Source organism: Mastomys coucha, unplaced genomic scaffold (assembly GCF_008632895.1).
Source record: "Mastomys coucha isolate ucsf_1 unplaced genomic scaffold, UCSF_Mcou_1 pScaffold16, whole genome shotgun sequence".
Taxonomy (NCBI): domain Eukaryota; kingdom Metazoa; phylum Chordata; class Mammalia; order Rodentia; family Muridae; genus Mastomys; species Mastomys coucha.
Window position 1 is genome coordinate 57,648,847 of NW_022196898.1, and position 12,005 is coordinate 57,660,851.

A 12,005-nucleotide genomic window follows, 5' to 3' on the forward strand; every position below is an offset into this window, starting at 1 on the left:
AAAAAAAAAAGAGTAGACAGATACAAATGTAAAAAAAAAAAACCCAAAGTGCTATGTGAATATAAGAAGGCTCTCTGAGTCTGCTCCCATCTCTGGAAGAGTTGGAAAAATAGTAGGACTGGAAGTTTATGATAAATTATGGTTTGGGAGGTGAGAATGGTGATACACATCTACAATCCTAGCACTTACAGGGCCTGGGCAGGAACACTGAAAGTTTGAGGTCAGCCTGGTCCACACTCAGACATAGATATATCCAGACACACCCAGATACCCCCATCAATCTATAGATAGATATGTGTATGTATATGTGTATTTCAAGACCCTGTCTCAATCCCTTCTCTCCCCTAAGGTCATAATTTATGTGTATTAATTATAATCCATATGCATTTAGATATTTAAAGAACTTCTGAAAATGCTGGGTATATAAATGAATTAGTATCTTAGGGATATTTTTGTTTCGTTGCCTCTTCAATCTCTCTTTTCTCCTTTGTTCAGTTCATCCTTGAAGTCAGACAATGGAAAAGAGGAGAAAGCCTTTCAAGTCGTAGCTCTTCCTTGTTTTGGTAGAGCAGGCATGATTTCATCACTTCTATATCCCACAGAGACACATTATTGCTCAGGAGGCTTGCACAATAGCAGGTCACTGAGTATTTTATAGTGCCCCTTGATGATAATGACTTTCTATCTAGAGACAGTTTAGTCACCGCTAAATGATGTCCTTAAAGTATCATTAGCACAAAGGGTTAATGCTCCTCGTAAGTGTAGAGGTCTAGGCTACCTTGACTCAAATTAGATATGATGATAAAATAAAACTTTACAGCTCATGTTATTAGTTGAGAGCAGAACAGTAGTTAAAACAGCTTTTTTTCCCCCTCCTTAAATGAAGGTATAAAACTGTGGTTTGAGATAGGAGCCAGCAGGTTGTCTGTCAAACCTCTCTGGTTCTCAGCCCTGTTGAATGGCCGCTCTTCTCTCAGAATCAGTGTCAGAGCTCTGTGGAGGACATGCATACCAGGACTGCACAGCCTGTCCATTTTCTGCCAGATTTAGGAGAGGAGAGACCTCAGGCTGAGTTGAAAAGGCTGCAAGTGAGAGGCTGCAACTCAGCATGCTGCCCCTGGCTCCCTCAGATGTCCCACTTCTGAGCAGGGCCTGACTTGGGAGGGTTTAATGAGAAAGTGTAACATGGGCAACCTGCAGGATTTTGGAAAGCTGTCTTACTCTCGATGCCTGTTCTTTCCATTTTCCTTCTTTGGTGCTTATTTTTGCTTTTCTTTTTCTAGTTGTTGTTATTTTTCTTATGTGTGAGTCTATGTATATAGTCTTTTCTGCTTTGGAATCAAGGTAATGTAGGGCATTTGGGGAAGAGACTACGTTTTCTGGTGAGTCTGAGCTTGAACTCAATGATTTAGGATTGAGTTTAGGCCAAGCGTATGGTGGATTATTTCAGAGGAATTATTTGTGCTCCTTATTGACTTTCAATGATAAAAATTTACAGAGTCTCTAGCTGCAGTATAGTTGATGACAATAATGTTTTTTGTCCCCTGTGATTCGAACTTCAACAAACTGATTTTCCCCACAATAACTTTAAATGAGCTGGGAGGGCCTACATTCTGATGGATGACAGAGTTCAAGAATTTTGCAATCCCAAGGAGGTTAAAATGCAATGGAGAGAAAAGACCCAGTCATTATAGTGATCATTTAATCTCCTAGTTGAAACTCATGGTCTGGAATGCTCTGTAATCTGTGGAGGCAGGAAATCAGTTGAACTCACAGTCGTTACAGAGCTTTCTGTGCAAGCCTGAGGACCTCAGTTCAATCTCTGGAACTCACAAGATAAAAGCTGGATGTGATGGTACATGATTATGGTCAGACTTGTGGGAAGTGAAGGTGGCAAGATCCCATCTATCCCTGAGATTTGCTGACCAGCTGGTATAGCCTTCTTGCTCAGTGCCAGACCAGTGGGAGACCCCAAAACCAAGATGAATGTTTCAGAGAAACAGCACCTGCGATTGTCTTCTGGCATCCACACACATGTTCATCCATATACGTATAGGAACTCTATTAAAACAGCTATCTTCCCAATGAACTGCGGTAATTAAGACACATATAACTCATCAGCATGTTTTTTTTTTTTCTAGCTCATTTTCCTCTAGATCTGTAGTCAAACACACTCATGACGTCATCATGGTCGTTAGAATTACTGGCGTTAATGTCCTAGCTCTGACAATGCCTTTGAATGTGTTAGAAAAGCTAAGAGTGGACAAAGGAACAAATTCATGGCTCGAATATTATCTTAACGAACTCTATTTACCAAAGGAGCCCTTGGTCTGACACATGCGATTGCTTGAGAATGTTGAACTCATGAGGTTTCTCTTTAGCAATGTTCTTTGATATTTTGACATCTTTTGGATTAACACCGTTTGTATGTTTCCATCCAGGTTCTCTAGAGGAACAGAATTGATAGAACGAGTCTCTACCACACTCCTGGGACTAACACCTGTATTAGTCAGGGTTCTCTAGAACTTACCTAAAAACCTGTATAGGTTTTTTTTTTAAGGGGATTATTAAAGTGACTTACAGAGGGTGGTCTAGCTAATCCAACAGCAGCTGTCTACCAAGGGAAAGTCCAAGAATCCAATAGTCTCAGTTGGTCTTCACTATATGCTCAAACCCCAAAGTAGGCTCTAATTCCGGTGAAGGGAGGGAGTAGGCAGTTAAGACAGGGTAATCAGGCAAAGAGAAAAAACCTTCTTTCTTCCATATCCTTTATATAGGCTTCCACCACAAGGGGCAGCTTAGATTAGAGGTGGGCCTTACCACCTCAAAAGATCAGGACTAAAGATGAGTCTTCCCACCTCAAATTACTTAGTAAAAACCTCCTTCATAGGTGTACCTAGCTAACAGTGACTTGCCTAAGTCACACAGCCAAGGGTTCATATTTTAATACTTCAGATTCAAATTATTTACCCCAGGGTCACAGCTACAATCAAAAGTGAAGAAGTCAATATTATTTTAAAGTACATTTTTGTTTGTTTGTTTATTCGTGACAAGGTTTACTAGGTAGCCTCAAACTTATATCAATCCTCCTGTCTTAGGCTCTTGGATGATAGAATTAAAGACATGCACCATCATACCCAGCTTAAAGTATCTTTTAAAAAGAGGACTAAGTATATAAAATATGAGGCTTTAAAATATTGTGGTAACATGTTTATATTTTAACATATTCAGTTAGAGTAAATATTTATAAGTAAACAGAAGGTTGTCTTTTTTTTTTGTTTTTAAGAGGCTTAAGGGAAATGTCTTTAGTTCAAAAGGTTATATTGGGGCAGATATTCTTTACAATGATAATTAAGTGGCCACAAGGCATACTTATATACAGACCAAAAGGGGCAAGAAGGGAGGGAAGGAAGGAGAGATAATAAAAATGATGTTGAGTGGAATTCTTCCTCAAACCCAGTAGATGCTTTGGAAAGACATTTTCTTTTTTTCTGGAGACTGGAAAGAGTGTTTGGAGACAATTGTTGTGGCCAAAGCATGAAGCTGAATGAGCACATACGACTTCAATGAGTTGGGACCCGAGCTATCTGATTCATTAGCGTGGGGGAATGTGGGAGGAGAACTCTAAAGGAAAACTTGGGAGGGATTGGATTATGCTCTATAAAAATAATCTTCAATCATAATTCTACTTGATTCACTTTATGATTTGAAATACTATAAGACATGTTTTAAAAAAAACTTAAGATGCTTTATTGTTTGAATACAAGTATTGTTGTGGAAAGGAGCAATAATACTTATAAGGATTCTACTTTTGTTTGGGCTTTGCATTTTGTAGTATTTTCTGACTTCCTTTGAGTAAACTAACGAGAGTGTGAAATCCATTGCCTTAGGAATGTTCAAAAAGAGCCAATAACGGGAAATTTACCCTGCGAGATTTGCTGGTAGTTCCTATGCAGCGTGTGCTGAAGTATCATCTCCTCCTTCAGGTCTGTACACCAACAACACTCTACCGTGCATTTGTCCATCCCACAGAGCATTGACGGGCATTTGTCCATCCCACAGAGCATCGATGGGCAGCAGCCTTTTACAGTCTCCATATTATTAGAGCTAAGTGTGAAATGGCCAGGACAGATAGGTGTTTGATTTTCCTTTTAGCAAAAATAAGTAAATAAAAAAAATAACATAATTCTGTGTTTACTAAAAAGACACATTTGTGTTCTTCATAAAGGATAGGAAAAAAATAATGAAACAGACACTAGTAAAAATATGCCTTTGATGGCATCTTTTGGTGTTAGCAATAATCATTTGCTAGTGAGTCAATGAACCTGAGTGTGGTCAGATTACCCTCATTAGACTGTCTGCCTTATCACAATAATTAAGAGAATATTGTATCATGGGCTGTATTGCTTTTTCACTGCACTAAATGTAATAAGACGGCATCTATTGTGAGGAGATTCTTACTATAACCCACAAAGTTTATGGTTTCCACGGTTAGTCCTCTAATGAGGGTGGAGAGTCTTATAAATTTAATTTGATAGCTATACCAGGAGGCTCATTAGTTCTGCTCCAAAGAAATGTCTCATTGTATTAGTCTGCGAACCCGGCTGATGCTTGTGGAATGTCATTTTAAAAAGATCTACTACCTGTACGTGAAATAGAATTTTGAGTCTTCTGTGCTTTGTACATCTTGTATATTAAATTTCTTGAACTGTAGCCATGCAATTATTCGTCATTTCTATTTTGGTTCTACTGAGAAATCAGAAAAATTCAAACCCTGATTATTTCTTAAAAATGCATTAAAACATTCATGAGACCTAAACTCAAAGCAACTTAATCAAATTGGATTTTATGAAAAAATAATAAGGGGCAACCCAGGCAATCAGCTTTCAAGGCTTCGTGGAGCTAAAAACAGGTCCAAAATAAGATAATAATTTGTTTTGTTTCTTTGATGTCTTGAAGCACTGACTAAAGAATTTAGAAGGTTCAGATCTAGAGAAAGACTCTTTGAGTCCTTGAAAGATTTTGTGCAGACTTAAAAACTAAGAAATACAATGATATGTTTTTGAAATTCCTGACTTATCCTGTTTTTTTTTTCCCCTTCTGTTGTTCTGTATTTTAGATTTCAAGACTATGTGTAATTCTACGATGGTTTCTTAAAACTAGGAAGCTCTATTTTTGGTACTATATGTAGATAAGAATTTTAGAGATTTGTTTTTTAACTTTTAAAGTATTTTGGAGCACTTGTCTGGTGTCTAGACAAATTATCCGTTTGTAATTTTTCTCCTTACTAGTGCACTTTCATGATTTCTAAAGGAAATCTCTTCTGGATGCTGGCTCATCTGAGGACGATGACATAAAGTTTAAAATATTTCTGACAACCTGGGTGCCTGCATGGGTCTGACCCAGGCCCTCTGAGTGTATGTTAGAGTGGTATAGCTTGGACTTCCTGTGGGACTCCCAACAGTGGGAATTGGCATGTCTCTGACTCTTGCTTGCTTTGGAGGCCTTTCCTCCCTACTGGGTTGCCTCATCCAGTCTAAATACAAGAGGAGGTGCCTAGTCTCACTGTAACGTGGTATACCTCGTTTGGCTGATATCCATGGAGTGGGGGCTGCCCTTTTCTAAGGAGAAGAGAAGTGGATGGGGATGGGGGGTGTGGGTGGGCATTGTGCTGAGGCATTGGGAGGAGAGAAGGGAAGAGGAACTGTAGTCAGCATGTAATGTATGAGAGGATACATTTAAAAATTAAAATGGTTTATAGAGGCAGTTTTGGAAACTATAAAAGTGACTTACTAGTTTGTTTAACAAAGTGAGAATAAAAATAAAATTTTGGTGGATTTTTATACTTGGCAGTTTCTTCTTTTCACAAGTCCTGTTTGTAACTGGGGCCTTTAGAGAATTGTGTGTGTGTGTGTGTGTGTGTGTGTGTGTGTGTGTATGTGTGCACATCAAACCGTGTTAGAAAGGCATTGTATGACACGACCCACCCCAGCAATGCTCACCATAAACATTTAACACAATGTGGTGGGTACACAGGAGACACACAGAGGCCTCAATAACATTACTACACCTCAATTTGCTGGATATCAGACTAGAGGCTTTATTTTCTCTTTTTAGAGCGGTAATTTGTGAAATGAGTTTTGAAGGGTTATCATGAGTTTGTTAAGTGAACAAAAGAAAGAACTTTCTAAAAATAAACAAAAACAAAAACAACAACAACAACAAAAAACCTGATCATGTCCTATGGGTTACATACAAATGCCTTTGAGAACTACAGATTATTTAAGTGTGGATAGGGTGGAAGTTGAGAAAAAGGGATAAAGAGAAGTTTGGGGAATTCAGATTCAGAGCATGACTATCAGGAGGTGCTGGGTTACAGCTGAAGCCCTGGGGACTTTACAGAAGTCTAACCAGGCTACAGCAGGATCTGACTTAAGTGTTCAGAAACCTGCCAGGCCTCAGATACATGGGCAGAAAACTAGAAAGAGAGACTCTAGGTCCAAACTCTGGTTGGAAGCATTTAAGAATAACCTGTTCAAAAAATGACAGGGAGCTGGTGTTAGGTAAGCACCAGGACCATGCTTTCCCGGGGTGGGCCAATAATATCAGTGAGGCATAGGGAAGAGAAGGGAGCCTGGGACACCATTCAGCTGTCACACCGATGGAAATTCTGCTATTTAATCAAGCACCATCAGTCACCACCTCCTCCTGGGTGACGATGGAGTATGTTTGGGACTTATTAAATTTAGGGGGCCGGTAAGACTGTCCTTTGGCTGAATGCGTGAGTCTGGTATTGGGTGTGGTATCTGGTTTGAACAGATATACGGCAGAGTGATGGCCTCATTAGGTGATAGTTGATGTGACAGTGGTGGTGATTTGGAGACTATGCAAAATAATAATAATAATAATAAGGTGACCGTGTGGGCGAGAACAACCCTCTAAAGAGAAAGGAAGCTATGGGAGACCGAAGACTATGCAGAAAATTAGGATTTATAAGCAAAATAGTAACAGCAGTAACTCACAAAAGCGTCCTCTTGTTCTTGAAATGGAGACGTGGGATTAGGAGAAACAGTCTTAGAGAATCAGCGCGAGAGGGCGTAGAAAGTATCCATTCATCTAGAGCTGAAGCCGTCAGCCTGATATCCAGGAAACAGCATGCTTATAATGGTGAGGGTAGAGTCCAGCTGAAAGAAAGAGCCCCCCACACGAAAATCATCACCCTGTGGAGAGAATGATACAGTGTCTTTAAAAGGTTTTGTTCGTTTGTTGCTTCAGTGTTACTTTTGGATTTAGGGTGAGCATTGCTAACCCGTGTCTTCCACACAGGAGCTGGTCAAACACACCCACGACCCCATGGAGAAGGCAAACCTGAAGCTGGCTCTGGATGCAATGAAGGTGAGGCACTGCAGCGGGAACTTGCTGCTGTCTTGTATTGCTGCCCAGAAACGATGGGATCCAAACGCTAGTGTGTATATGTGATGCCCTGACCCGTTAATATTCACGCTGGTTATTGGCGAGGCAAGCAAACTGATTTGCTGAAATAGATCTTTGTTATGTTGTTATCATCTGCTTTTATGAGCCTGGGACTTTCTGGTACTTGCTATGTAACCTAGACTGGCCTCAAACTCTGGCTCTCTTCCTACATCGGCCTCTGAAATGGAATTCTAACCTGGGTTTCAGGGCCAGTCAGAAGTGCCATAATTCCAAGAGGGATGCTAAAACTACTTTTGTATAGTTTGCTCACTTCTGAGCCTCCAGGAATGACTGCATATAATGAATGACTTTGTTCCACAGTCTTCTCGTTGGTTTGCATATAACTATTGGCTTGAATCAGCAGAGGGTTACAGGTGACTTTGGGATCACCAGTGTGGTTCATTTTCCCAAGACCAATCCTCTGTCAGGTTACCCAGGGTAGATTCTGTACAAGGGGATTTCACTTTGGGTTTTTGTTTCCAGTTAAGCCTGAAAGTCAAGAAGCAGATAGAGAGAGAGAGAGAGAGAGAGAGAGAGAGAGAGAGAGAGAGAGAGAGAGAGAGAGAGAGAGAGAGAGAGAGAGAGAGAGAGAGAGGAGAGAGAGAGAAGCAGATGTGGTCTTGCCAGGGAATGTCTAAAAGCACAAATTCTACATTGTGCTTTGTCAACTTGACTCTGAGCTGTAACTGAAACAGAATCAAGTATTTATTTTGAAAGGAACCGACAGGGCACTGTAGTTAGTTAACTGCTCTGGACCAGTCTCAGCATTGGCTCTGCTGTTCAGATGATCATAGTTCGAGTGTCAAGACTGTTACTTGGTCGTTTATTGTGGCTAGAAAAGCAACACATTTCGTGTCCCTAAAGGAGTCATTTATAGATGGGTCCTATGAAAAGCCAAGCTTCCCTTGAGAGTACAGTTAGGAATTGCTATTTGCAGAATTGTGTTCCTGTTGAAGATGCGTTAAAGAGGCTAAAGAAAAAAAAAAAACGATAGAAAAAGCTTAGAAAACAGGAAAATGTGGATCACACAAAATAAAAATAGCCAGTTACAGTATGGGAGGATTAGCTAATGCTTTTGCATTTTTTCTTAAAAGCCATTTTTAAATAGGTAAAGGCGCGCAGAGGAGCATGGTTGAAGGTCTCCTTGACTTTATTCCACCTCTGGGCAGCTCTGTTCTTCACCCCTGCTTTACGTCTCCTTTATTCACTCTGAAATTGAACTAGCCATGACTGAGTGCTCTCAGTAGCTAACGAGACATTAACTGGTTTCCAAAGGACAGGCTTGCTAGGGCAACCTGTAAGTTTGTGTTAGGTTTTCTTTGCTGCTAATCCTCAGCCGTGCCCTTCATGCCACCTGAGGAAGGATGCACCACTGTCAAGGGCGGCCATCAATGCTCCTGGAATTTAATTCCTCCTGATCTACTTTCCTTGGGATTTTGCAGAGATTCCTTGGGATTTTGTTTTTTGTTTTTTGTTTTTTGGTTTTTGGTTTTTTTTTTTTTTTTTGTATTTTTTTTGTTTTGTTTTTGTCTTTTAAGGCAACAGTATCCATATTCTCCACAAGGGTGTGGTACCCAGAAACTCTTCAGACTTCCAGCTGCATACCCCACCCCACATTTTACAATTGTCTTTTGAGATGCAGCTTTGACTGACTGAGTGATCATTTTATTGTCCTTGAGACATTACGGTGGTGACTTTCATCGCTGATGAAATTAATGATGTGTTTTTCCTTTCAAAGCAGCTCGCATCTCTAATCTTCCCGTGCTCTTCTTTCCGCACCCTTCTCTCCATTCTCTAGGACTTGGCACAATATGTGAATGAAGTGAAAAGAGATAATGAGACCCTTCGTGAAATTAAGCAGTTTCAGCTATCTATAGAGAACTTGGTATGTAATTATCCTCCGATCCAGCTTCCCCTCATCCCCAAATCACGGGACATCCAAGAGCTGTTGTTGAGGGAAAGACAGTTTACCTTCAACTTTGAGCTATTAAAAGTTGTTTTCTCCTTCCCATTTCTGTCTGGCCTTCACACACATGTAATGTCTCCTGTGACTTTACCGTTGTCCAGGTACCTCTGTTGCTTGCCTCTGTCCCTCAGTCTCTTACTGCCTCCTCTCCCAAGGGTCCCAGAGAACAATAAAGACAGTTCCACTTTTGGTAACATGGCTAGAAAAGGTCCTTTCAAGCCACTAGTCATTTTAACTGGGTCCAAAGAATGAGAAGCCAGAAGATCTATAGTACTAGTGATCCAGGTGATGCCTTAACAAGCGAGAAGTCCAGAGCTGGGCAGGAAGCATGTGGTATGTTCAGCAATTGGAGAGGCAAAGGTTGCTGAAGCGGTGAAAACAGAAGGTGGCGGGCTCTGAGGTCACAGGGGATGGAGAACTGCATCCCATTTCTTTGGAGGCCAAGGAAGGGTAAGTTAGGGCTTTATTGTAACTGCAGTGGAGATCTAGGACAGTTTCTATCTGTGAGTGTCCCAGTCTTGTTTATATTTCAAGAAGTCCCTTTAGGGATGCAGCCAGGCAGCTATAGAAATGGTTTTCAGAGAGAATGGAGGGCTGGATTTGCCAGTGGGAAGTGTATAGGGAGAATGGCTTTGAGGTATTTTTGGCAGAATGATTTCATTGCTGTGCTCTGCAAGCCCCTGTATGTTTCTTTCTTGTCCCATGTGCAGCCACCTCCCTGTAGCATGGTGCCATCACCTGGGTCCTTGAAAACCCCTGTAACCACCAACACACTCTCTATATAGTTTACGTTTTAAACAGCAGTTTTCCAAGTCGTCTTCCTTCCTAGACTTACCAAGATTTCCCAGTTGTCCAGTTGTTTAAATGTTGATCCATTTAAAAGTCCTCAATGGTCTGAATGTTAAGTGATTTTCAGAACTCAGTGAATTAACTACCCACGAGTGCTATATCACTGGCATGATGCTGTGTTTAGTGTCAGTCTCTAGTTTTCTATTCCTTCTTTGTGGTTCTACCTTTGAACATTGCCTACTTAGGGGCCAGAGTATTTGTCTTCATTATGGTGTTTCATGTTCTTTCAAGGTCCAATCTAAAGGGAACCTCTTTCCCTAACCTCCCATCATCCTTCCCATTTTAGAATTCCATAGTATACTTCTTATGGAAGCATTGACAGTATAATAATATGAGTCACAGTAAATTGACCACCATAATCATGCATGTGTACATATGACATTCAGTACAGTTACAATCTTGTATAGCCATTGCCTCCATTCAAACTTCCGAACTCTTTTCATCCCATGAAAACGTGTTCGCTGAGCACAGACTCCTCATGCAGTTCTCTCCACAGTCCCTGGCACCATGTCTCTCTGTCTGTGAATTCAGCCCCTTTGATGCCTCTGATTTATAGGACCACATGGTATTGGTGCTCTTGTGACTGGTTTATTTTATAAGCAATCATCCATGTTGCAAGAGTGAGTTTTGTCTACTTAAGGCTATATGATGGGTCATTCATTATATGTGCTATTCCACATTGTATCTTTTTATTCAGAGAACATTGTTTCCCATACATAATTCTGGTGTGTGTCAATGTCTGTTGAGTGCCCACTTTCATTTCTTTTGGTTATATAGTAGCATTTCTGAACTGTATGGTAATTCTGTGATTGAGTTTTGAGTTATTTCCATTCCGCTCCTGACAGCAGCTGTCCAGTTTGCATTCTTACTAGTGATATAAGATTCCAGTTTCTTCATGAACTTGGCAAGTGCAAATTTTCAGGTCTCTTTTTAAATATTTTCTTTTGCAAAAATACATATCCAAATGGGTGTGAGATAGTATCTGATTGTGGTTTTGATAAAATTTTCCTAATGGCTAATGGTGTTAAACTTTGTTTTGTGTGTTCACTGGACATGTTTGGTTTGGAGAAATGTTTATTTGAATACCTTGGCTAATTTTGAGTCCTGATGTGATGTGTGTGTGTGTGTGTGTGTGTGCATGCACACTCACATGTGTGTGTTTGTATGCATTTAGACATATATTCCCATCAGTCCCTCATCACACAGGTATGATAGAGATTTTCTGTAGGCAGTGTTGGTGGTGCCATAAGTTCTAGGTCACTCACCTTCTCTTGCTTGCCTACACTTTTAATGTCACATCCAAGAACTCACTGCTAAATTTAATTCTGTAAAAAGCTTTTTCTCTATTTTCTTGTAAAACCTTAATAGTGTCAACTCTTATGTATAGATCTTTGCTCTAGGTCGTTATTTTTAGATACAATATAAAGCAAAGGTTTAACTTTATTCTTTTCCATGTAGTTATGTAGCTTCCCCTGCGCTATTTGTATACTTTATTTCTCCACATTGAATGTTCTTGGTACTTTTTGAAGACAGTTGTGGCTAATATGTGAGGATGGTCCTAGAAATCACATCTATATCTCTTATTAAAATGAAATCTGTAGATATCATTGATAATTCAGTCAATTCTCTTTTCCTTAACAAATACTAAGTTTGTTAATAGTTTAAACTATTTTGTGTTCTTGCCTTTGTGGAAATATATCATTTAATTGTTATATCA

General features: G+C 40.0%; 1 protein-coding gene across 1 annotated transcript in view; it reads left to right on the plus strand.

Annotated features, from left to right (window-relative positions):
- Vav3 (vav guanine nucleotide exchange factor 3) overlaps positions 1-12,005 on the plus strand; it is a 343,048-nt gene that overhangs the window by 172,962 nt on the left and 158,081 nt on the right. Inside the window, exons 10-12 of the mRNA XM_031375228.1 lie at positions 3,891-3,986; positions 7,327-7,395; positions 9,272-9,358. Of these exons, the coding sequence (XP_031231088.1) occupies positions 3,891-3,986; positions 7,327-7,395; positions 9,272-9,358 (252 nt within the window). The remainder of the gene's footprint in view (positions 1-3,890; positions 3,987-7,326; positions 7,396-9,271; positions 9,359-12,005) is intronic.